The 24,899-nt window shown below is 25.4% G+C and overlaps 3 protein-coding genes across 3 annotated transcripts; 1 reads left to right on the top strand and 2 right to left on the bottom strand.

The window, feature by feature from the left end:
• The first annotated feature begins 111 nt into the window (after window positions 1-111).
• On the top strand, window positions 112-21,453 carry LOC126902714 (E3 ubiquitin-protein ligase RNF19A-like). The gene is made up of 13 exons (XM_050680284.1): window positions 112-554; window positions 7,626-7,817; window positions 8,356-8,465; window positions 9,710-9,908; window positions 10,558-10,672; window positions 10,899-11,089; window positions 11,504-11,648; window positions 12,118-12,254; window positions 12,322-12,419; window positions 18,178-18,382; window positions 18,468-18,624; window positions 19,150-19,440; window positions 20,780-21,453. Exons 1-13 carry the CDS (start codon window positions 533-535, stop codon window positions 20,835-20,837), a joined length of 1,920 nt encoding a protein of 639 aa, XP_050536241.1. The 5' UTR covers window positions 112-532; the 3' UTR covers window positions 20,838-21,453.
• On the bottom strand, window positions 12,702-15,678 carry LOC126902717 (uncharacterized). Its single transcript, XM_050680286.1, has 2 exons — window positions 15,297-15,678; window positions 12,702-14,118 (listed from the first exon to the last, which is right to left on the bottom strand). The coding sequence occupies exons 1-2, from the start codon at window positions 15,630-15,632 to the stop codon at window positions 13,213-13,215; spliced, it is 1,242 nt and encodes a 413-aa protein (XP_050536243.1). The 5' UTR covers window positions 15,633-15,678; the 3' UTR covers window positions 12,702-13,212.
• Window positions 21,454-22,742: 1,289 nt separating the features above from the next.
• On the bottom strand, window positions 22,743-24,780 carry LOC126902719 (uncharacterized). The gene is made up of 3 exons (XM_050680288.1): window positions 24,131-24,780; window positions 23,785-24,036; window positions 22,743-23,710 (listed from the first exon to the last, which is right to left on the bottom strand). The coding sequence occupies exons 1-3, from the start codon at window positions 24,692-24,694 to the stop codon at window positions 23,603-23,605; spliced, it is 924 nt and encodes a 307-aa protein (XP_050536245.1). The 5' UTR covers window positions 24,695-24,780; the 3' UTR covers window positions 22,743-23,602.
• Window positions 24,781-24,899: the final 119 nt, after the last annotated feature.

Raw genomic sequence — 24,899 nt, 5'->3', positions numbered from 1 at the left:
TGACGTCTTAAGTTAGCCAATCGCAATCATTCTCTCCTACCCAGCTCCCGTTAAACCATTGCTTAATGCATATATATTTTTTAGAAAGTCGAAAAAGTTATTTGTTTTTCTTCGTGTTTATCTATTCTAGTCATGTCATTAACTTCATAAATTTAGATTAGACGATTACATGAATTACAGTTGTAGTCTGTAGTTATTAGTTGTGTATGTGAAATCTTGTAAATATCATCAACATTAAACTTAATTATTATAATAATAGTTCTTAAAGAATTATGGTGGTCCATTTTTCATTACTATTATTTTTGAATTGATAATTAAAATAACTTATGTTTTTAAGTTCAATATTGTTTCTAAATTTTGACGTTCATAATTTTAATAAACGTCCGTTATTTAATTTTTTAGTAAATTACTTTTATTTCATATTCATTAAATTGTGTTCTTAAAATTTTCTAAATCAGATATCATTTTTTGAAATATTAAAGTAGAACCACTACATAAGTTGGTATATTAAGAGGATAGATTGATTGAATTTATGTCCATGTCTATGAATGCTGGTAAGTTAACTTATAATGGTTATTTTCTTAAAATAGTTTGATAAACTATCAAAAAATAACTTTTCATATCAAATGAAATAAGACTTCTCAAAAATCCAACATTGTTTGACTATAGTGCATATTTAATTTAATAAAAAAAAATTTTTTTTTTCAATCTAAAAAAATTAATTTTTCTTTTATTAATTTTTTTGAAATATTTAGTGATTGTTCTAAAAAGTAAGGAATTAATGAACTTATTTTAAATTAACAAGTTAGTACTCTTGAAAGATATATAATATATATTTGAGTATCCAAAGTGTTTCAAAATTTGGAACAAATCTAGTATAATTAAATTATTTTTGCAATTATTTTTTATGATTGCCAGTGTCACAAAAAAATTGTTTTCAATAAATAAAGTTTGTTTTGGTTAAGTTAAAAAAAAAAAAACTTGTCTAAGTTACATAGTAATTAAGTTATTTAATATATAACCTACAACATGCTTTCATAAATGTACATTTTATTGTCATAACAATAAATGGTCACCTATGCCTGCCGGCTTTGGTCACTGACTCTTGTGTAGGGGGCCAATGCCCCTAAACTCCCAAGAAAGAAAGTCTTGCCCAAGCCTAACTATTTAAAACTTGTTATTCTAAAATGTTTAGTAATCAAACAAGTCCAAATTGTCACAATTAATTATACTAATGTTTTCAATTTAGAATATTGTTATAAATGCATTGTCTGCACTTAAAAAAATTCAATGTATTTAAAAAAACATGTTTTACAATCTTGTTACATCGCTAAAAAAATCCCTCACAAGATTTATTTTGGCTGGTTAGTATTATGTATAACTTGATCACTGAACCGGATTTCTTCAATGTACAAATAAATTAAAATGATTCTTGAAACTCCATTCACTGGTAGTAAAGAAGTTTCTTTTCATTATTTAAATAAACTTAATAAAAAATTGATTAAAATTTTAATCTTAACAATTTTTTTTTTTGTAGTTTTATTACACTACGTGTATAAAATTTTTTATTTTGTATAGTTAAAAACCCATATTTGATAGAAAACTGTTTACTTTTATTGACTTAAAAAATAAGTACAATGGAAAAACATTGTTTGTCCCAGAATTCTATTTATAATTTTATAGTATGGTTAAAAGATAAATAAAAATGTCTTACCTCCTCCTTATTGTGTTAAATTAAGGTATTTTTTATGTCCTTTTTCCTAAATAAGGGTTTTGTCTAGCAATTTTCCCATAAATCAATGTAAATATAATAATCAAGACTTCGATAGTAATATTAAATTTAATTATGTTTATAAATTAAATTATACATATAATTGCATTAATTTCACTCTTATATTTTTATTTTAAAATTTAAATAAATGAAGCTAGTAAAAAAATGACTTTTTAGAAAGAGAACAATGGCATGTATCCCTCCATTAACAATCTAATCCATTATAATATAAAAAGTATTGTCAAGTGGTTGCAAAAAGTTTTTATGGTAGCTTGTCAGTTAAAAATGTTGTGATTCTTGGGTGAAGTTTCTTTAAAATTAATACTGATATAAGTGATTTAATTCAAGTAATTTTATATTTAACATATAAATGAAAAATAAATAACTTTTATTGTAATTAAGTTACTTTTTTATCATAAAAGATTGATCATTTGTATGCTAATATCTTTTTAAAGAAAAATTAGTATGGAATATAAGCCATCTAAGAGTGCTCACTGAAGTACTAAAATCTTAGCACACTTAAAAGTGTTGGTTTAACTACTCTTATAAATCATTGAGGGGTTGATTTTCAATTATATCTATTGGAAAATTTTTGTTAGTGTTATTAATTTCTTTTCTTTTTATATTAAATTTCCCAGGTAATTTTATTAGAAAAATAATGAATTAAAATATGTAATTCTTTTTGTTTTTTGTTTTTAATATATTAGTATATAGAGTACGAGTTTGACAAAGGAGAACACGAGGTAGTTAAAATGAGGAGGTCAGTGATTAGTAGGCTAGGACGTGATTGGAGAGTTTTAAGTATTTAGGGTTAGTTGTGCAAAAAAGTGGTGGTATTGATGAGGATGTAAGACACAAAATTAAGTGCGGGTTGTTGAAGTGGAGAGAAACGTCTGGCATCTTATGCGATAAAAGAATTCCAATGAGGCTGAAAGGTAAATTCTACAAGAATGTAATAAGGCCAGCTATGATGTATGGTTCAGAGTGTTGGGCAGTTGATAAGAGAGTAGAGCAGAGAATGAGTGTAGCAGAGATGAGAATGCTTAGATGGATGAATGGAGTAACTAGAAAAGGTAGAACAAAGAACGAGTCTATAAGAGGGAGTACAGGTATAGTGTCAATCGTGGATAAAATAAGATAAAATAGACTTAGATGGTTTTGTTATGTTATGAAGAGAGAAGAATCGGAAGCTATAAGAACAGTTATAGAAATGAATGTTCAAGGAAGAAGAAGTAGAGGAAAACCAAAAAAGAGATGGAGGGATGCTATTGAATGCAATTTGAAGACAGCTGATGTGGGAGATCGTGTCGAGTGGAAGCTTAGGATAAGGGTGACCAACCCCAAGTAGTTGGGATTAAGGCAAAGAAGAAGAAGAAGATTTTTAATATATTATTAATTTATATAATAATTATTATTATTTTAATGTATATTACAATTATTGTAATATAATAATTATACTTAATGTTATTTGATTTTTAAAAAAAACCCTTTTTAGCCAATAGTCTATTAATTAAATTGAGTAATGAGATAATGAGTTATATCCTTATAAAGGGAGAATGCAATGGGCACATGACCCTTATTTGATTTTTTTGTCTATACATTTTTTGCATCCCCTCTAGTAACATTTTAATTCTAACCCTAAAAGGTAGGGAGTTAAGGTTTATATTAAAATTTTTAATTAAAATATTATAAAAAATAGTTTTAGCACTATGATAAGGTTAGTAATACTTAATGAATGTTTGGAATTTCCTTAAATCTTATTGTTTTTTTATTAATGTGTAGTAATAATGAATTATTTTATATTGGATTCCATTTTCTAAAAACATACATAGTAACTTAAAATTTGTTGTGTTAAATTTAATTTGTTATAATATTTATCTAATAGACTTATAATAGACTTCTCTATTCTGACCTGACTATTCTCATTTAAAAATAAAACTATAATATTTCATTGGGTTTTTATTTATCTATGGAAAATTTAGATTAATTTGTTAGTCAAACATATTTTTTTTTGTGATAAAAACGCAGGTATGGATTTAAGGTTAATCCCCAAGGCTCACGGACTTTAATGGCCTATACAGTTAATATTTTTGTTCATTATAATTTTTTTTAATTTGAAATTAAAAAAAATGTATCAATCAGCTTGAGTCTTATCAATGAATGATTCTATTTGAAATACAATTTATTTATTATTATTACTTTAAAATATATCTATTAAGTAAAATAATTATTCATTTGTTTATTGATATTTATCATTATATCTCCTTAGTTTCTTAATAAATTAATGGCAAAATTAATAACTAATTAATATAGCAGAAGCTATTTTCTAGAGTCCTGCAGAGGTTAAATCCAAACCAACTTTGGGGCATTTGGATTGGACCAAAATATTTCTATTTGGTCGGGCTATTGGGTTTTTTTTTTAAATAGTGAATATAGGTCCAAACAAGTTTGAACCTACTAAATTTTTTTATAGATTGCATCGGAATAACAAAATTTATTTGTGTAACCCAAAAGTTGGACTAGTCCGACTTTAAAAATGTTTCATTGGATTGAATTAAGTTCTAAAGGTAACTTTTTATGATAATTCAATGAAAAACTTTTTGTTGTACAAGAAGGTTTAAAAGAGTTCAATCTATGCATATAAAACATTTTTTTAAACTCAACTTCTAAAAATAATTAATGTTTAATCTATATCAAATTAAAACTTGAAATATACTATAAAAAAAATTATTCCCATAGTTGTTCTACTCTAAGAAATCAACCGTCAAAGTGAATAAATTCGTAAAGTTTACAAAAATTGAATACTTTAGTATTATTTAAAGAATATAGTAAAATCTATTGCAAAATATTGATTCAAGTCTGTTATAAAATTAAAAATTACTAACGAATTGTTTAATTTAAATAACAGATTATATGTAAACTAGTTCTAACACTTAAACAAAAGAATTTCGATTGTATATTTCAATAACAGAAAATTTAGAGGTTTTTGAAGTATGAGTAACAATAAGTATTTATTGTTAATTTTTTTGTTAAGATATTTTTGGATTTAAAGTATTACTTTAACTATAGTAGTTGTTGAGGACTGTATAAATTTGATTTTTAGATTTTTATTGTAATTTAAAGCTTTTCTGAAAGATTTTTTCAATGCTTATATAAAGGAAAGACTAAAATATGAATCATAATCCATGATTACATGAATCATCATTTATAAAAATACGAATTTTACAATTTCTCTTACTTAAAAAATGTCTTTTTTGTTCATTTGGAAATTAGTTCTATTATTGATTTATATTTAGATTATCCATTACATTATTGAAAAAATTAAATTGACTAACTTGTTATGATATTATTGTTTAATGTGTTGAACTTAAAGTACTCATTCTTAAACAATTCTAATTAATAATTGTTTAATTTTTAAATTAATTTTTTAACTTCTTAAAAATGTATGATTTGATTGATAAAGCTAAAATAACAGATGCAAATGACCATCACAGTTGGTACTTTAAAAATATGTATTACTTTAATAATAATTTTTACAAATATGAAACAGCTTTCATTAATATTTTTTAATAAATTAATTTAATTATTTGTCAAATCGATTACATAAAAAAAATGTAATAATATATCGTTTTCTTTGTTAATTTGTCTTTTTATGTGAAATATTTTATTTTACATAAATTGATTTATATTACAAGAAAAATAGTAAGAAATTTGTTTTCAGTATTTACTTGTTTAAATATTTCTTTAAATAATACTTCGTAATTGTCATACAGATATATATATATATATATATAGTTTTTTACTATATTGATTTCAGTTACAATAATATCCATTAAAATTAGCTTGTCATTTAAAAATTGGTATGAATGCCACTTATGGTTTGTTAAAGTGCCTTAGGAAAGAAAGGTACTGGTATTATTAGCGGATAGAATAGAATGTTCACCTTCTGTTATGCTTGCAAGAGCAATAGAACTAGAATTAATAGTGGTCATTGTATAATAACTGATTCTTTAAGTTTAATACGAGTCATAAGTTCATTACGTATAATATTTAAACTAACAATTAATCTTAACCAATTTTTATTATTATAGCAAATAAAATTGTCGAGTAATCATTATAATCGATAGAACGTTGTTAAATCAAGTTTAATTTCAAAATTAATATCTGTTTTTAATAATAGTTTTCTAAATCTATGTCATAACTTAATATCCTTATCTTTTTACTCTATATTACAAAATAATTGATAAAATTTTGATCTAATATGAGCTTAAAAATGCAAATTTCATGGTATTTTAGTAAAATTTTTACTGCGTTAATGCCTAATTGTGTAAATTGAATAATATTATTTTTTACAATTTGATCCGTTTGATATTTCAAATGCGATTTATTCTATGTGAATGTTGATTAAATTATATAATCATCCGATAGATCTCAAAATCTGTATTTAACCGGTCACATTAATTTTTTATGATTTCTTCTGTTTAACTAATATTTGTTTTTAGTGAAAAAATGGATGTTAATATTCCCTTGTTTCGGATGATCATCAAAGTAATTTTAATTTTTGATTTAGGTGTCAACGTAATCATTAATGTAATCGGATATTTACTAAATAACGATTAAAATTAGTTAAAAAATTAATGATTGCATTTTATCTTTAATTTATTGACTATTGTCAGTATTCTTTATAGTTGGTTTTAATGACACTTGATGCTCTCGTAATTTTACGTCATATTTTAGTAAAAATATCATAACATATATTTATATTTATATGAAATTTGTAAGAAGCTATTTACAATTTTGTTTGAAATATAAAATTTTTGTGATATACTTCCTATCACGCAACATACGCGCATATATTAAAAAACAGGTATTTGTTGACTTTCTTCTTATTTTATGTATGAATGAAAGTTATTCTTACGTATTCATTGGGATATTATGATGTGTATATAACAAGATTATCTCACTCGTTATGTTTATGTTTTATTTTTATTTCTTGCAAGTAAAGATTATCATTTGATTTAATTTTTGGGAAAATTTTATTATCTACTAAAATAAATTTCAACTTTACTTCTTATTGATAACAAATTAGTTATCGGCGCGTTCATATATTTGAATAATAAGATACGTTTAGGAGTTTCTGTCACATAAACACTGATAATGTAATAAAAATATTATTTTGAATAATCACATTGATTTATTAGCTTTTTGTACCAATAACAGACGTGTGACGTGTACACTATTAGTGTAAAAGCCAATATAATTTAAATTGGGAGATAATACTTTTTGTATCACATACTTCTCTAAAAATTACCTATGTGTTTTATTTAAAAAATACACAGTTATTATCTAACTAATTAATTCATCTAAAGCAACCAAAATTTGTTTTATTTAAATAAATAAAATTTGAAAATATTTTTAAAAACCAGTTTAATTATTATACGTAAAAAATTACTACACATACAACATCAATGTCAATAACCCGATGTTAATCATTTACATTTATCTTCAAAATATTGTACTTATTTTCAAATCGGTAATTGTATTAATAGTAGTTGGCGACATTGTCCTCAATGGCATATTTATCAGCAGATTTTTAATAATGGATATATATTCCAAATTTGCGATACTGGTAAAATATTTTTATTGGTCAAGGTAAACGCCAACTTTCACTACTCACTTGAGTAGTTAGTGGCGGATTATGTTCATCTTATTCAGTATCGTTTCTGTGCGCGAAGCATTAGTGTAGTATTATTACACCATGCCAATCATAGCGTTAATTAGAAAGAAATATGTAATGATCTTGTACAACTGTTTAAATCATTAATTTTTTCTTTTTTCGCGTTTTGTATGGTAGGCAGCAACAGAAGACACGGCATGATATCCAAATCTTTGCAGGATTTACCGGAAGCAAGTACTAGCTCGGCTGCACCGACTCGTAAAAAGCGGACGGCCAGATTTTCGCTTCGGAGGTTTTTGTACTCAAACGCATTTTTGGCGAGGCATTTAGGGAGCTCACAGAATGGCAAACGACGAACTATTATCGCAGGTAACTTTTTTTCATCTTATTATTAAGACCTTAGATAGATTTAATCGAGGAGACACAGTCTGGGTCACTTTGCTTTTAAATGATTTTTGGTTGTTAAATATTTAAAAGATACTCGGTTACTAAAATTTTATTTTGAGTTGAATTCCTAGTTTCATTTTATTTAATGCATAAAATTCAAATATAAACACTTAAAATGACAATGTTACTGACAATGTACAACGTCATATTGAACTACAGAACGTTATTTAAAACTAGATAGTAATATTTAATATTGACAGTGTGTCGTGTTACGAGAATTCGTCCATCAATTGTTAAATAAGAGTGATATGATATTGACAAACCTACATTAAATAGTCCAGCAATTATTATTGTTTGTTTTAACGTAATAAATATGTTATTGTTTTTTGAGCGGGTTTGTTTATGTTTATGATTTCATTATTTTTAAATAAACGTAACCTTCCACTTATTTATATATATATATATTTGGAACTTGTTTTTATTATGTGAATACTATTACAATAACTATAATGTTGTTTAGGAGGACCTAGCGTAGCAGACGTCACTGACTTTGAAAAAGCGCCTCTAGGTTTTGGTGGTCAAAACTATGTAGATCCAAAAAAAACTTCCCAAAATTCAATTGTCGTTAAGGTAAGTCGATATTTATTTATTTTTGCATTCGTCGCTCAAGTAAAAGTATACGTACTAAGTTTATATAAAAAACAATTAATATGCGTTAATACAGTTTTTGTTATAAATCATTTTTTCTATTGGACGTAAAGTTTTTAAACGAATAGTTGTATATTACATATTGTATTTCTACCTATATTTTCTTAAAAAATGTTCAAAATCATTATTATTTTCGCTTTTCACTGATTGTATTGATTTGACGTATTAAAGAACAAATACTAATTGAGTTCTCGTTTAGGAACGCCTTACTAAGAAAAAATTTAAGGAAAATTAAATTGAGCGTATTATTAGTAATACTTTCATATTAATAGTTTTGTGTATAACTAAAATTTTATTTTATTTTATACGATGTGTTGAATTACACAAAATACTAATTATAAATATGAAATGATTTTTATTTGAATGTGTTTTATTAACAACTCTTGAATCATGCTAAAAATCAACCTTTTTTTAAGTTAAATATTATGATCGATTTAAATAAAATTGGTCTCTATGTATTATTGATACACGCTATGAACTTCGTAATTTTTGGAATAACTTTATTTAGTTATATTTTACTTTTAATAAAACATTTAGATTCAAAATTCTATGACAAAATTACCAAGCAATGATTTTGTTAAGCATTTACTTTTAATTTTAATGCACTAACCTTGATCTTTGGTACTCACAATTGATCAGATTTAAAAAAAAGAAAAATTATTCGAGAATTGATAATAAATGAAGGCTGTTCTAAATATTAACGATTAACCTAAAACAACAGGATTATTGTTAAATTAATTATATTACTTTCGAAATGTATTGTGTTATGGATGGTTGTTTTGGTTTGATTGTACAGAAAATATTTATTTTATCGCGGAAATCAAGTATTGATTTTTATAACAAGATCATTTAGACACTTAACCATGTATTTCTATAATAATATAACTTGATTAATATGCCAAAAATACATGTAGTTGTACTATAGAGATAAACCTTGATAATCAAGGCCTCGTATCATCTTGATTTGTTTTGCTCTGTCTATTATAATGATATGAATATTGACAAAAAAATAAAAATAACAAAAGATCTAACATTAATATTAGCACCTTCAGCGATTTGAATATCTGCTTAACTTTTTTTGTACCACATGTTCCCATTACATTTAAAATATTATTAGCTTTGTTCTTAACATTTTTTGTAACCATAATTATTAATTACTTTTTCAGAATGGAACGACGCCCGCTGACGGCTTGCTGGAGTGTCCTTTGTGTCTAGTTAAATTCGATGAAACTAAATTTGCAAAATTGTCAACGTGTAATCATCGATCCTGTTTTGATTGTTTTCAACAATATTTGCGTATAGAAATATGCGAATCTCGTGTTAATATCACTTGTCCCGAATGTTTAGAAGCTATGCATCCAAATGGTAATCTTTTTTATTTGTGTGTTAGATGTATATTGCATACAAAAATTTGACATTTTTTACGAATAATTAAGTTTGTTAACCTTGTATTATTACTTCAAAAAATAACTTCATATTTAACAGCTTATGTTGCTATTATTATTATTTTTAAACAACCTTTCAAGTCGATATTTCTAATATTCTGACCTAAGATTAGTATATGCATGTTTTTTATTTCATAATTGTATACTATCAATGAATGTGAATATTTATTTCATTTTAATATTAAATTATCTGGCATGATAAACATTACACATATATAATTAAATATTATATCTATACATTATGATAACAAATTAGGTTATGTGATAGAAATTAAACATACATTATTTTTATCTTAAATGCCCTTTTATTATTTGTCTTAAAAATTAAATGTTAATCTTGAAAAAAAAAACAAAAAATAAAAATTGCACTAAATTAATACAATTTGGTTTCTTCAAATTCCTATTTTACACTTAATTAATAGAATAAATTTATAGTATTTTTAATAGTATATACTATATCTTATAATATATCTTGGATGATAAATTTATGTGTGGACTTTAAAATGTATTCCTTTTTAAAAATTGCTGAATATTCAATAGTTAATTGCTAAAAAATTATTATAATATAGATATTCAAAGTGTTCTAAATAATCAAGCACTTTATGATAAATATGAAGACTTTATGGTTCGGCGAGTTTTGGCTGTTGATCCTGATACTAGATATTGCCCATCTCCTGATTGCAGGTATATGAATGAATAAAATTCACATGAAATATATATGAATACTTTAAACTAAATATTTTATCTATGTGTGAATAAAAGTTATTTTTTTTCCAAAAATTAAAAAAAATATATAACAAAATAAAATATTTTAAATATATCTATTAAGTACTAATTAAAATATATATAATAATATTTGGTATATTTTATTGTAATAATTTTATTTTACTAATAATTATTACTTTTTTAGTTACGCAGTAATAGCTTCTGGTTGTGCTAGCTGTCCAAAGATAAAATGTGAACGCCCTGGTTGCGATTCATATTTTTGTTACCATTGTAAAGCCGCTTGGCATCCTAATCAAACCTGTGATTCAGCAAGAGCAAAGCGCTCATCTAATATGAGAACTTCTTCCATAGCTTTTAGTATTGATTCTCAATCACGTATGTTTTTCTAGTAGTTATGAAATTTAGTTGATATTTTTTTTACTTCTATTGCATTATATATACTGATGATGTAGGATACAAAAGTGATAAGTTTCATTTTTTCCAAATCAAATTAGGGTGTAGAAAAAACAGAGAACAAAGCTTTTTGTACATTATTAGTGAAATTACGTTCCAAAAATTTTAGAATATTTTAAAATATTGAACTAAAATTATCTTCTATGACAATATAACATTTGAGATCTTAGAAAATTTTTTATTTATATTTTTATTTGTAATTACTTCTTTTGTGTGCTAAACCTTTAACACTATTATTATACCTCAGAATTATTAAAAGTATTATTAATCATTAAATTAATCACCTAAATTGTGTTTTTGGTTAAATTATTAATGTTTAATTTAATATGATTTTAGGAGAAGATATTAAGCCATGTCCTCGTTGTCAAGTACTAATTGTTAAAATGGATGATGGTTCATGTAACCATATGACTTGTGCCGTTTGTGGTGCTGAGTTTTGTTGGTTATGTATGAAAGTAGTTAGTGATTTACACTACTTGAGGTAAAATTATTTTTAATCAAATGAGTAGATGAATCCAGGGCAAGAAAACGTAATAATTAACATATAATTTATAATATTTAAAACAAAAATTGTTGTCAAATATAATTAAAAATCCAAAAATATGTGATATCAATGAACATAAAATATTGTCAATCATCATACTACCTATAATATAAAATAATTCTTATTAAAACAAAAATGAATTATTTTTAAATGTTGCATAAAAAAAAATTTATCTAAGGAAAAAATAATTAATTGCTTATTTAAATCACTGCTTATGGTAGTAAATTATAGATTAAAAATATTTTAACGTTAAACATAAAAGAATAGTAATGTTAAAAGAAAAAATTTGTAAATAATTAAATAATAAAAATGTTAAATGAAAAAAACAATTTTCATTCAAACCCTGGATGAATCACAAAAAGTAACAATTATGTATAATATAAATTATGATGATCATAATTTTCAGCCCATCTGGTTGTACTTTTTGGGGTAAAAAGCCATGGTCTCGCAAAAAAAAGCTGTTATGGCAATTAGGTACTTTAATTGGTGCTCCAGCTGGCATTGGTTTGATAGCTGGAATTGCAATACCTGCTATAATTATAGGTTTGTCAGTGTTTAATTATAAAAAATTATTGTGTGTTATGTTAAATATTGTTGTTATTGATTTCAGGTGTTCCTGTTTGGACTGGACGTAAAATGTATACTCGATATAAACTTTCAAGTAGACTGAAACGTAATTTTGCAATTGTTGGAGGCGTATTAGCTGCAGTAAGTTTTTATCTTCTTTTACTAAATTAAAAAAAAAAAACTTGATTCTCAACAATTTTTTGAAATCTATTTATTTAGTGTATTATGCTTTAATTTAATAAATTTAAAGGAGGACTCATTATAAGTAATTAAATAAAAGGAGAACAATTTGTAAAATTAGTGTAGTTAGTAAAAATTAACTACAATTTTGTAATATCTGGTATAATTAAATAATATATACAAATTTCAAATAAAATAGATTTTCTAAATTTTATTTAAAACTTTTTCATATATAACAATAATTTTATTATTGAAAATAAATTAGTTGACTTGATACAAGGATAACAAATACTCAATGTGTTAACATTTATATATTTATTAATAAATAAAATCACATTACATGGCATGGACAGCACCATTACATAATCAATTTTAATTAGTTAAATAAAAGAATATGAATTTCCAAAAAATTTTAATCATAAAATTTTCTATGTTCTTTAGAGCACTACACTTATATGATAAATCAAGAAAAACCTTTTTTTTATCTTTTGTTATTGGAGATAATAAATGTAAAAAAATGTTGTTAGTTAAAATTTTTTATAATCTAGTAACATTGTACTTATTTTATAAAGAAGTCTATTAATATTGCACTGGTGTCTTAGATTTGATTGGATAATATAATTTACACAATTAATATTAACTGTGTAATGTTACAATAAATACTTAAAAAGTAACAAATATGTTTTATCTAATTTATGAAGCTCTATAATTTTCAAGATAATTCATAGTTAAAAATACATTTTATTAAGAAAATCTAAGCCGAAATTTCTGTTAAATGTCTGCTAAAAACTCCTTCATCCTGCAAGTCGGTCAATAAATCCAGTAATCTCTGTTCGGTGTCTTTATTACCCAAAGCGACGTCTACTGAACCTATACACAATAATACAGCCAACAGTTTAGATTCTCTCATGTCTTCATCTAAAGTATTTCGACTATATTCTAGTTGGCCCTCTATATCCACTCCAAGTTTGTTGGCATGGTTTGTAAATGTCTCCCAATAACAATCTACTAATTCACTCGAATGTTGTCTTCTCGTTTCTGTTGACAAGCTACTAACCAATAAAAGAGCTACGTCGTTAGTGGGCCTGCTGTAGGATATCATTTGCCAGTCTATTATAACGCATTGGTCTTGTTTGCCAAACATTAAGTTATTACACCAAAAATCCGTATGTGTCATGAGACCTATCGGTTCTTTAGGTATCATCAACGTTCCAATGATCTGTTTTGTGACGCGACATATAGATCTTAGTGTATTAATCAGTCCGTCGTATTGTGAACCCTTGGACCGCAGGAAGACGTGAAGTTGTGGCATGCCTCGTTCTACCAATGCCTGGTACGATAACGTTGCTCGGCAAGTCTGAAACAAGAACGGCCAGCGTTCTGTTAATGGTCCGTGTTTAAGCTTTAACGCCAACGAAGTCGCGTGAATACGGGCTATGGAGCGTAAGGCAAGTTTTGCTTCTTTAAATGTCAGTCCCGTGGTAAAGTCGGCTGCCGTAAAGCCCCGTTTAGATAGGTCCTCTAGTACTAGCATAGATTCATCACGACCGTTGGCGTTCATACCGGCAAAGTAGCATTTAGCTATTGGCATGTCACCCATCGTGGTCCGGTCGTTTAGTTGAAGTGTATTTTCTTCTAGGTCTTTTAATTCAGTTAGCACCTGAAAATAAAATAAAAATATAGTTCAATATAACATATTTCTGTGCATTAAATTATAGGATTATATTTTCATCAATTACAAATTTTGTTTGATATATTTAAATATATTGATATTACTTCCTTAAACTTTTATATTACATCGTGTTGTGTAACATGTTTTATTGGTATACAAGCATGTCGTTATATCTTAACTTTCTAAATTATTATTAAAATTGTGTCTATATTAAATGGTGGTTACGTATAAACTAATAAATAATGTTAGATGTTTTTTTTTATTACCAAATAATAAATAACTGTATTATAAATAAATTATGTACTACACAAGGTAACCATTATTAGCAGTTAATTCAGTTTATTTATTTTTTTTTTTTGAAAAATAAGGAAGTTAATAGAAACTATAATTTGACATTTTTTACATTTATCATTGTAATAGGTCAGTATTACAATTGTCAAACGTATTTACAATAAATGTTTTATTGGACTTCCGGGAATGCATATCATAACCAGATTATTAAATTATAAATTTTATTGAGAGTGATTCTCTAGTTTGTGTAGCATCACTTGTTTAATACATAAAATACTTGTTGTTAATGTATTTTTAACGTTAAGGAAAAATATTACATTCTTATATGCCTAATAGCTGTGATTGACCTTCCAATGCGAATTATTATTTAATTATTATTAAATATAACATACTTTTCTAATAGTTTACTTCAATTATTACTATTTCTATTTATAAATCAATCGAGGTGTTGTATTTTATTAGATATTATTGTGGTACGGTTGGGTTGGGTCGATAGAAAATTATCTAAAAAAATTGAATGAAATAAATTAGCCAGGGTTGCTGGCGTATTCTATTGTCTCCGTGTCTTAAAATTCAACCGTTTACAGTTAAAATTTGTATGTAATTATTTAAAACATCAACACTATGAATAGTCTATGTGATAGTGTTACAGTAGTCTCGGCTTCAAGGTCTACTAATTACGCTTGGTGATCACATCGTTATAAAAAACCATAACTTCTACTTTAACCAAAGCCGAGCGTAGGTAAAAAAGGAGAACAATGATAACCTCGTTTTTATTAAAATGTAATTCTTTTTTGTTATATTGTTAGACTCGCTTTTTGATAACGTTGAATCGATTTAAAATTTATCGTGCGATAGGAGATGAGCCCACATACCGTGTTATAAAAGTGCACTTCTCTGTAGTCGAACTGAGCTTCTAGTACAAACGCTCTAGAATAAGGCTCTTGCGGTAAGCTCTTGATAACCACGTCCAGTGATTGTGTACCCTGAAAACCTTCAACGCTGTAGACGATGTGAACGGCTACTATGGAACTGAGCACGTTGTGAGGATCGGCTACGGCGGGCGTGGTACAAGTCTCATCAGTGATGACTGTGACCGCGTTCTGCGGTTTGTCGATCAGTCGACTTATCACGCCCGACAGCCAGTCCGGATCGGCTGGCAGTGGCTGTCGTTGTTCCTTTTGCGAGATCTGGTCAGCGGCAGACGACATGCTGAACTGCGGTCGCACGGCGTCTGACTATGCGCCCGACTTTGGTCTACTATTCTCGTACGTTACTGCGCCGTGGCGGCAGCGATGTAGGTAAATCGGATGCGTGAGTCGACGACCCGCATCCCCTGCCTCTGCTTTTCCTCCGATCACTCCCCGCACTCTCGTGGAAAACGCACAGAGGCCAACAGTACTCCCCCTTCGATGTATCGCCCGCTTTTCTTCTATACTGTGTCCTTTGTTGCCTTCTCTGCACAACTCCCTCGCATTTACTTTACAGCCACATTTTTTATCGTTTTGGTTCTTGCTCCGTGTACGTCATCTGCGTGACCCATCAATACCAGTAAACTAGAGTACCGTGGCGTAATTTAAAGAAAAACTTCAACATTCAGAAATATGCTGATGTACTCAAGGCTGTTCATAGTTCATTTTAAAATTATATTACCTTTTTATCATATTATAAATAATTGATAGTAAATAAAGAAATAATTAAGTTTTCATGGTGAAAACAAAATAAATAAAATTTGAATAACCTTAATTTTTTACTTTCTGATATTGATAACGGAAATTATTCAGGATCAGATATAATATAATAGAAATTAAGACCAAGATTTCAATTTCCATTAATATTAACACACTAAGCTTCGCCTAGCTGGGACTCCGCCCCAGACATGGGGCCCTACGAGCCTCACGCGCCTTCGTCGCATAAGCCTCGTAAGTAGGCCACTGATTCCAGTAGGAGACTCGGCTACGACGGATACAATAAGTGTTTTGCAGGAAAAATATTACATCGAAATCAGCGTAATAAAAATATATTGAAAATTTACTCATTAAAATCAGGAAAATTCAAAAAGGGAAAATAGTAAAATGTATTTGGTATAAGGTTGATGTTTGTTACTGAGATATTCCCCTGGGCTTATTCAGAAATTATTTTAGGAGGGTATTTCATTTTTTTTACTTTGTTAAACATACTATAGAATTTTTTTGTTAAAAATCAAAACAATGATCAAAAAAAAAAGGTTATTAGGTTCATATTTCTTAGAAGTCGTCTAAAAAAATATTGATAACCCTGGTTCAAAGAGGGCAATCGACCATATCACCCTTAACTATAAGGGGGATATGGGTATACATAATAATTGTTAATATTCTACTTAAAATAAATGTATTATTAATATTATAGAATAATTACGAAAAAATTCGGCGGGTTATTATTCCTGGGACTATGTAAAAATTCAATTTTGATAAGAATATTTGTTACTGTGATCTGACGTTTGTGACAACATTGTTGTCATAGATAGATTCCAATTTTTACGATAAACTCATAGACTAATACATCATATATGAGATAAATAAGATTATTAATACTGTACTATTTTGATAATGCATTTATAAATTTATACACTTATATAACCGTCCTAAAATTTATATATAACATTCCTTGATAAAATATACAAAATATAGTGATATTCGCAAATGCAAAATCGTATCCTAATATAAACTCTGAATGGACAATAAAAAAAAAAAAAATTCAAAGCAATAAAAGTACATTAAAACAGTAATCTGATTATAAAGTTCAAACAGAATACCTATATAACAATAAATTTGATTACATAAAACGACAAATTTTGTATTATAAATATAATTAAAAGAAATTTAATTTCGACAGGAATTATCTGTACACTTAATAAACTAAACATAATATATTAAAATAACAAACATAATATCAAAACAAAAAGGTAATTATTTAAATTAAAAATTTAATAATCTAACCAAATAATTCATATATGATAACAATAATATGTACTAAAAATGGATTGAATAAAAAATTCAAGTCATCAAGTGTCGCAAAAATTTTGGACTGCACGCTCTGGCATCGTCTTGAGGGTGTGAAAAAAAATTATTATAAAAAAGTTGCACAATTAAAAAAAAAATATTCAATCGGCAAAAATAAAATCTCCTCTCAATATATTTTTGACTATGAGCCTGGGTCGTCCTAAAGCTATTAGGAGTTAAGATTATAAGATCCTTCACTGAACGAGTAGTTCTTTTTAGTAATCTAATAGGACATCGTATACTGAACTCCAAATGATTTACACATGTATCACATGTTTTTAAATATAAAAAAATTATTGGTAGTAATTAACAAAAAAAATATTTGAAATAATTACCCTACAGATAATAAAAAACTTGTTGCATCAGGATTTGTTGTATGTTGTGTACAATTAAGCTACATCTGACTAGGAAATTAATTAAAATTGTAGTTGAACTATGCCAAGATCAAAGTTAAATTCGAAATTTTTCTCAAGTAGTCCAACTTTTTAAAATTTGTTTTCCTGCACTTGTTCTGCACGTAATTAAATTTAATAATAATAATAAATTACAATATTATTTGAAAATTTTGATGAAAGGTAAAAAATTTGTAATAAAAAAAATTTGTTTTGATATATAATTTTATTGTTAAAAATAACATTTATATTTATTCTGTATAGGTAGAATAATAATAATATGATAAATTTATTTTTTAATAATTCATTTTTCTAAATTTTAGTTAGTTGCTGCTCCAGTTATGGCTAGTCTTGCTGTTGGAATTGGTGTACCAATACTATTATTCTATGTATATGGTGTTGTACCAGTTTCATTATGTCGTTCTGGTGGTTGTGGTGTCACAACATCAGCCAGTGGAGTACATTTTGATTTTGATGAAGATCACAATACACTCAAAAACGTGAATGCAGATTATTTTACTAGTGCAGGTGGGTTTAAATAATTGTTAACTTCAATATTTTTTATTAATTTAAGTTTATTAATTTTGTTATAAAATAATCTATTATTCAATAGATGGTGATACCATAAGTCATGGAGCTGAAATTGGCAACCCTTCAATTGGTGAACCATCTTTTTGGAATGATTGGGATGGTGAAACTGTTCTTGGTAGAGATGCCGATAGAGAATCAGCAAGTACTGTTGCTTTAGCTGGAAGTTTATTAGCCCAAAAGTAATTAATAATTTTTTATCTTTATGTATTTTTTTTTAAAGTTTTATTATTAATTTATTATTGATATTATTGAAGACAATTTTGTAATTTTTATGAATTAAATAAAAAAGTTAAGATTCTTTTTTAGTAAAGTCAAATGTTGTTCCTCTTATTAATCAACTTTTTTTTTAATTTGGTTGCTGAAACTCTTAAAAATTACAATAATTTGTGGTTTTCTTTATAAATACATAAAATTGAAATTTTCATACTTTTACTAATAAATAATGAAGTTATTCATGTAAATTTTTATATTAATATCTATTAAATACTTAAAAATACTTAAGAATAAACTAATAAAGGGACAATGCTTTCCATATGTTATATATGAATCAAAATATGGTATTTTAATAAATAATAAATAATCCTATTGTAGACTATATAGTCTATTTATAAATATTAAAATTATGCAAATCTAACTATTAAATATTTAAATAAAATTTTTTGAATTTAACTTCAAATTTTTTTTCTATTTTAATTTTTTTTTAGAGTTGATACTAGTGAGACAGAGTCAATGCGATCTGGTCAGAAAACTTCGACTGATGGTATTGAAGAAACACAGTCACAGTCACATTCACATCAACCTCACAACCTATCTTTAAGTTCATTAGAAGAATTAACTGCTGGTTTAATGCGACGAGTTCTTGGTAATACTGAAGACATTGATATGTCAACCTCAACTACAAAATCGCGTCCTACTACAAATGAAGTGCGGTTTGGTAATACTGTTAGCATAATCAATCCATCTGTATCAGATGGACGTCAAAACTTTTTACTCAGGTAAATGTTGTGAATTTTAAAAATCTATTTGTATTTGTCCATATATATATAACAATATTGTAAATTTAAACTGTAATTATATATTATTTATTATTTGCTTATGTTTATAAAGCTTGATATTATTAAGCTATATTTTAATTTAGCTTTAATTTAATTTTTAATACGGGCTAATAGCTATTAATAAATATTAAATGTAAAAAAATATATGTACGTATGATCTCAGACATAACTAATAATGCTTATAACTTTTGTTACAATTATAATTTTGTTGAACATTTTTTTAAAAATAATTATTGCCTTTTTAATAAAATATGTTTTAAATGTAGTTTAAGAATGCAAAAATTGTTAAAAAAATAAATTTTATCTAAATTATAATTGTATCAAAAGTTATGTGTTGTCAGTCAGGTTTTAGACATTCTGTGTATATGTATACTGAGTGGAACAGATCTAACTATTAATTCTTCTAAGACTTATTATAATTTCACTGAAATATTTTTTTAAACAATTTTTATTTTCTTGGATTTTCTCTATGTTAAATACATATTTTTTATTTGTCTGTAATAAAAAGAAGTTAAATTATTATATTTTATAACTTTTTCAAAATTTCAAAATAGCCATCTTTTAGGATTTTTTTAAAAAAAGTATTGATGATGCATAGAAGTTTTAAGACAAGTAATTATTAAGTTTCAAGCATTTTGATAAATATAATAGGTATGCAGTGCAGGCAAAGTACACATTTTAAATACACATTAGTGAAACTAATGTGTAAAAACTATACTAGTATATAAGGTGGAACAAATCTAACTGACAACTCATAATTTATGATTTACATAACATTTTTTACCTTTTTTTAAATCAATTTTTACACTATAGGACTATATTTAAAATAAGTTTTGGGATTACAAATAATAATATTTTTTAAGATTTATAGATATAATATAATATATAATATTATAAAATTTTAGAAATATTTTTTTATGTTAACTACAAGTGTTTGATGTATGGCTAAGTTAAAATTGATAACAATTATTAATTTGCGTAATTCTATCATTGATGTATTATAATAAAATATCCCTTGTTTAGAGGTTTGAAAATAAATGTTAGTATTCATTATTATTCACAATTAAATTTATAAATCATAAACCTATTTAATGAAAAATTCAACATGTCTATCTAAGACATGATAACTTTTTTAAAATTTTTTTGATAAACATAATTTTACTACTATTTGTTTTTAATGTCAATTACAAATGCTCATTCAAACATGAATCATTTTTAAACATTTTTAACAGTTATTCATTTAAATGATTTAAATATTAATATTTATTAATTTTTACAGAGGCTTCGTTCGAAATTTACTATGTAGAACTCCTACAGAAATGACAGCAAGCTCATAATTACAATTGTAAAAATTAGCAATATGGTACTTCATTAAAATATGTCAAGAGTTATTATCTCACATTTAAACTGTTTTTTATCTTTTTGTTTTGTGTAATACAATACTTTTAATAAATATGTGTATGTATATTTTATATACAAATATAATATTTATAGGATACTTATGTTTATACAAACTAACTTTTTCCTTTAAAGCGACTGTGATTACTGGGGTTATTTTTAGTTATAAAGTTATGTTATAATTGATATACTGCTTTTTAATGTACCATAATAAAACACAATTATTAATTTTATATGTTTTTACTTAGTAAAAAAATTATGAATTTATTCAAAAAAAATTAAACATTTTTAATATTGTTTAAATTTATTTATGTTAAAATTAATGTACTGGCATTAACATTTGTACAATAAATAATTTAAGAAACCAAAAAATATTAATTAATAATTAAATTGTGATGTTTATTACCCCAATTTTAATTAAGTATAGTTTAAGTGTATCTAACTGTAAAACCAATATCTTAAATCCTAATTTCAAATGAACTTTTGTGTATATAATATTAGAAAAGGCTCGCAGTTCATAAAAAATAAACTGCCAAAACTTATGCTTGCATAATACATTTTTGTTTTAATATTTCTTATTCATAAATATTTCTTCTCAATCCAATTGCCATTACTTATTTAGAAGATGTTAATTGTCTGTGGGACTTCAAAGGGTTAGTTGTATATTTTGTAGTAAATTAAGCTTTATTTTAAAAAGCTATAATAATTTTTTGTTTTATTCAATTTCTGAAAACATTTTATAAAAATAATGTAGTTTTCTAATGAATTTATATATTAAAAATTCTGTATAAAATATTAAAAATTTGTTTTTCAAAAACTAATTAATTTTCTGTATAGTATAAGCACGAATTTTTTATACTATCAGATTTTATTACATGCATATATAAAACAATAGTTATATAATTGTCCAATAATAATTTTGAGTGTGGAGTGATTTATTATAAATGTGCCCATGCACTCGGATCTGTAGGTTCATTATGTGCTTATTTAATAGATAATGATATATTCAAGAAAATGGTTAATAAGAATATTTGTACTTGTATGGGAGAGAAATGCATAATAATAAAAATAACAACACCTGTGTCTCACCTTTAGTTTATATTTTAAAATGTGAATTATTATCAAAATATAAATCCAAGTTATTTTCTTAATGAGTTCAACATGTATTTATAAGAAAGAAAAATTCTCAATATTATTTACATTTTTTGATTAATTATAAATGAATTGCTCTGTAAAATGTATTAAAAATGGTATAAGCATTTTATAAAATATATTGTATTTTTTCCTGATAAATTTATAAATAGGTATAATAATAAAAATATTCTGTTTTATATAATGAAAATCTATTTTTTTTAATTTTGAAGTGACTGACAAAATTTAATGGAACTTGGCCAATTTGAAATTCTTCCTCCTATTAAAGGTAATTATAATTACCAAAAATATATATGTCAAATATATTTTAAAGTATTTAAGTAGTATATCCAGTCACATCAAAATGCTACAAAATCACTATGATATTAGAAATTAGAAAACATTCAAAATAAATTTCAAAAAGTTATTTTATATTTGCATATAAAAAAACAGAAATCTCTTCCAGTATATACAGGAATGTGAATAATTAATTTTTGGTTCATGATCTAAAATCTTAAATAATGAATAACAGTATTTTAGATTTAAATTATTAAAAAAAATCTAGATATAATATGCATATATATACATATATTTTCTTTAGAATGAAATCTTGAGTAATTTGGGTAAAAATTAATACTCCAATGTTTTGGCTAAAACATTCAAGCTAAAATTAATTAATTAAAAATAATAATAATTTAATACATATAATTTATTCCTAATGACTAGTTAACAATAATAGTTTATCAATTTACAATAATATCATATAATATACTAATAAAACATAAATACATATTTTAAAATAATTCACTTAATAACAATTTTTTTTATTAATTTTTAAAATAAAATGTCTAGATTTTATTTACAATGTAATATAAAATTACGTACAAGTTTTATTCCATGAAGTTGTTTTGTCAAAGTAGGTATAGTTATTTTTTTAATATTAATAAAATATAAATTTATTTGCAAGTAAAGTCGTGAGGGCCTAGAGACTTTAGAACTTCTCAAAATTTGACATAGCCTCTCTAAAAATAAAATTGTATGAGTTGTTATATAAGTGCACATACATTAAAAAAAAATCTATCTAAAATCAAGCTATGGAAAATTTCAAGGAGTTTAAAGATCTCTAGTCAACCTAAATTTGTACCTGTATATATATTTGAATACACAGATAAATTATCTATATATTTAATGGTATAAATGAAATATTCTTTAAAGCAGATTAATACATTCATAAACCTTTTCATATATTAGAATTGAGAGAGGTAACATTAAATAGTACATGCAATTATCTTTAAATTTCTCAGGACTTGTTTATAATTTGCAGTTTTTATCTTTGTATACATTATACAATAAAAAAAAATTATATAAATATAAATAGGATTTAAAATACTAAATATAGCAAGTGTATTATGATGATTATATTAATTTTATAGTTACACAAAAAAATTAATTAATTTTTCCTAATTAACTAAAAGGTAAATTTTGTGGAATACTTTAAAATGTAACTTAGGTTTATTAATCCATTTGATTTTAAAAAATGATATACATTCTCAATTAACAGCTTAACAGCTCACTAAGGAGAATGAAAAATTGAGTTGACACGACCTAAAGTTACTTCAGTATCTTGTTCAAAATGTTTACTATGTGTTGGAAATTGTAATATTTCACTCATTGTGTAAGTCTAAAACAAAAAAATATAATATTTATTAGTTTTTTTTCTTTTTAAATACTTTACTATTATAAAAGTTTGAATACCGTTTTGCTTTTAATATGTGAAGGCTTTAAAGATGATACCAGCTCTAATGTTACAGGCTTTCGACGTATTTTATCAACTTCTTTATTATCATCATTTGTTGGTTTAGGGCGAGGATTTCTACACCCTCGACACTTGCACATATCACATGACTTTTGCTCAATATAACAAGGACAGCGTTGACCAAAACAGGTTAATTTTCCAGGTGTAGTTGTTGCATTACCACAGCGACAACCCCAACGCCGAGTAGTCTTCTAAAAAAAAAAAAAGAATAAGTGACTAATTATTTGAAAAAATATTTATAAAATATTATAATTTATATTATATAATAAATAAATAAAAAAAAACCTTTTTTTTTGGTATAATATTTTGTATTTGTTGAACTTGAATCCTATCATTTTTTGTTCGAACATCTGATAATATTTGTAAATTTAAAATCCCATTTTTTCTTGAATCATCAACAGATAATTGAACATCAGATGGTAAATGTAGATCATTATTAATGTGTTTTTCTAATCCTTCAAAATTTTCATTAGAAATCCATCCATTATGATTGGTGGTTTTTGGTAAACCTAATACTTTAATTATTAGTTCTACAAGACAATTATCTTCAATCCTTATGCACATTGCATTAAATAAAGGCGATTTATGAATATAAGAACATAATTTCTTGTAAAACTGAATGATTGACCAAGTTGGTTGTTCAATTTTAAGATTTTTAGCACATGATTTACATATCAGTCCTTTAGGATGAGAATAAGAATCATCAATTAACTTTTCACATACTTGACATAATAAGTTATCATGTAGGTAAAGTAACAGTGTATGTAATTCTTGCCAGCTTACTGGATCTGTAGAATCTGCTTGTAAAACTAATCGGCTAGCCACTACATAACTATTAATAAGTTCCATGGCTCAAAAAAAAAACTCCACAAACTCTATCAAAATTAACTTAAAATATAATAAACCGATTTTATAATCACACTTTGTAAAATTTAATCAGTCGGTTATTCTTATCATTGTTAGAGTTGTTTACAAAATAAACGGCTTTTAACTAATACCATGGTTAAATATTTCAACTTCTATATGATTAAAATGTTGATCATGACGATTAATA

The sequence above is a fragment of the Daktulosphaira vitifoliae genome, unplaced genomic scaffold (assembly GCF_025091365.1).
Source record: "Daktulosphaira vitifoliae isolate Bord-2020 unplaced genomic scaffold, ASM2509136v1 Scaffold_3, whole genome shotgun sequence".
In the NCBI taxonomy this organism is placed as follows: Eukaryota; Metazoa; Arthropoda; class Insecta; order Hemiptera; family Phylloxeridae; genus Daktulosphaira; species Daktulosphaira vitifoliae.
This window is presented reverse-complemented; position numbering and strand designations above follow the sequence as displayed.

Bases quoted from the DNA above. Each gene is read 5' to 3' on its own strand.
- LOC126902714 (XM_050680284.1), top strand. From the start codon at position 533: ATGTCCATGTCTATGAATGCTG. The intron at 9,909-10,557 runs GTAATCTTTTTT...ATTATAATATAG, and splicing joins AGAAGCTATGCATCCAAATG to ATATTCAAAGTGTTCTAAAT. The intron at 11,090-11,503 runs GTATGTTTTTCT...ATATGATTTTAG, and splicing joins TAGTATTGATTCTCAATCAC to GAGAAGATATTAAGCCATGT.
- LOC126902719 (XM_050680288.1), bottom strand. From the start codon at position 24,694: ATGGAACTTATTAATAGTTATGTAGTGGCTAGCCGATTAGTTTTACAA. The intron at 24,037-24,130 runs GTTTTTTTTTAT...TTTTTTTTTTAG, and splicing joins ATATTATACCAAAAAAAAAG to AAGACTACTCGGCGTTGGGG. The intron at 23,711-23,784 runs GTATTCAAACTT...TTTTTGTTTTAG, and splicing joins CACATATTAAAAGCAAAACG to ACTTACACAATGAGTGAAAT.
- LOC126902717 (XM_050680286.1), bottom strand. From the start codon at position 15,632: ATGTCGTCTGCCGCTGACCAGATCTCGCAAAAGGAACAACGACAGCCA. The intron at 14,119-15,296 runs GTATGTGGGCTC...TTTTATTTTCAG, and splicing joins AAGTGCACTTTTATAACACG to GTGCTAACTGAATTAAAAGA.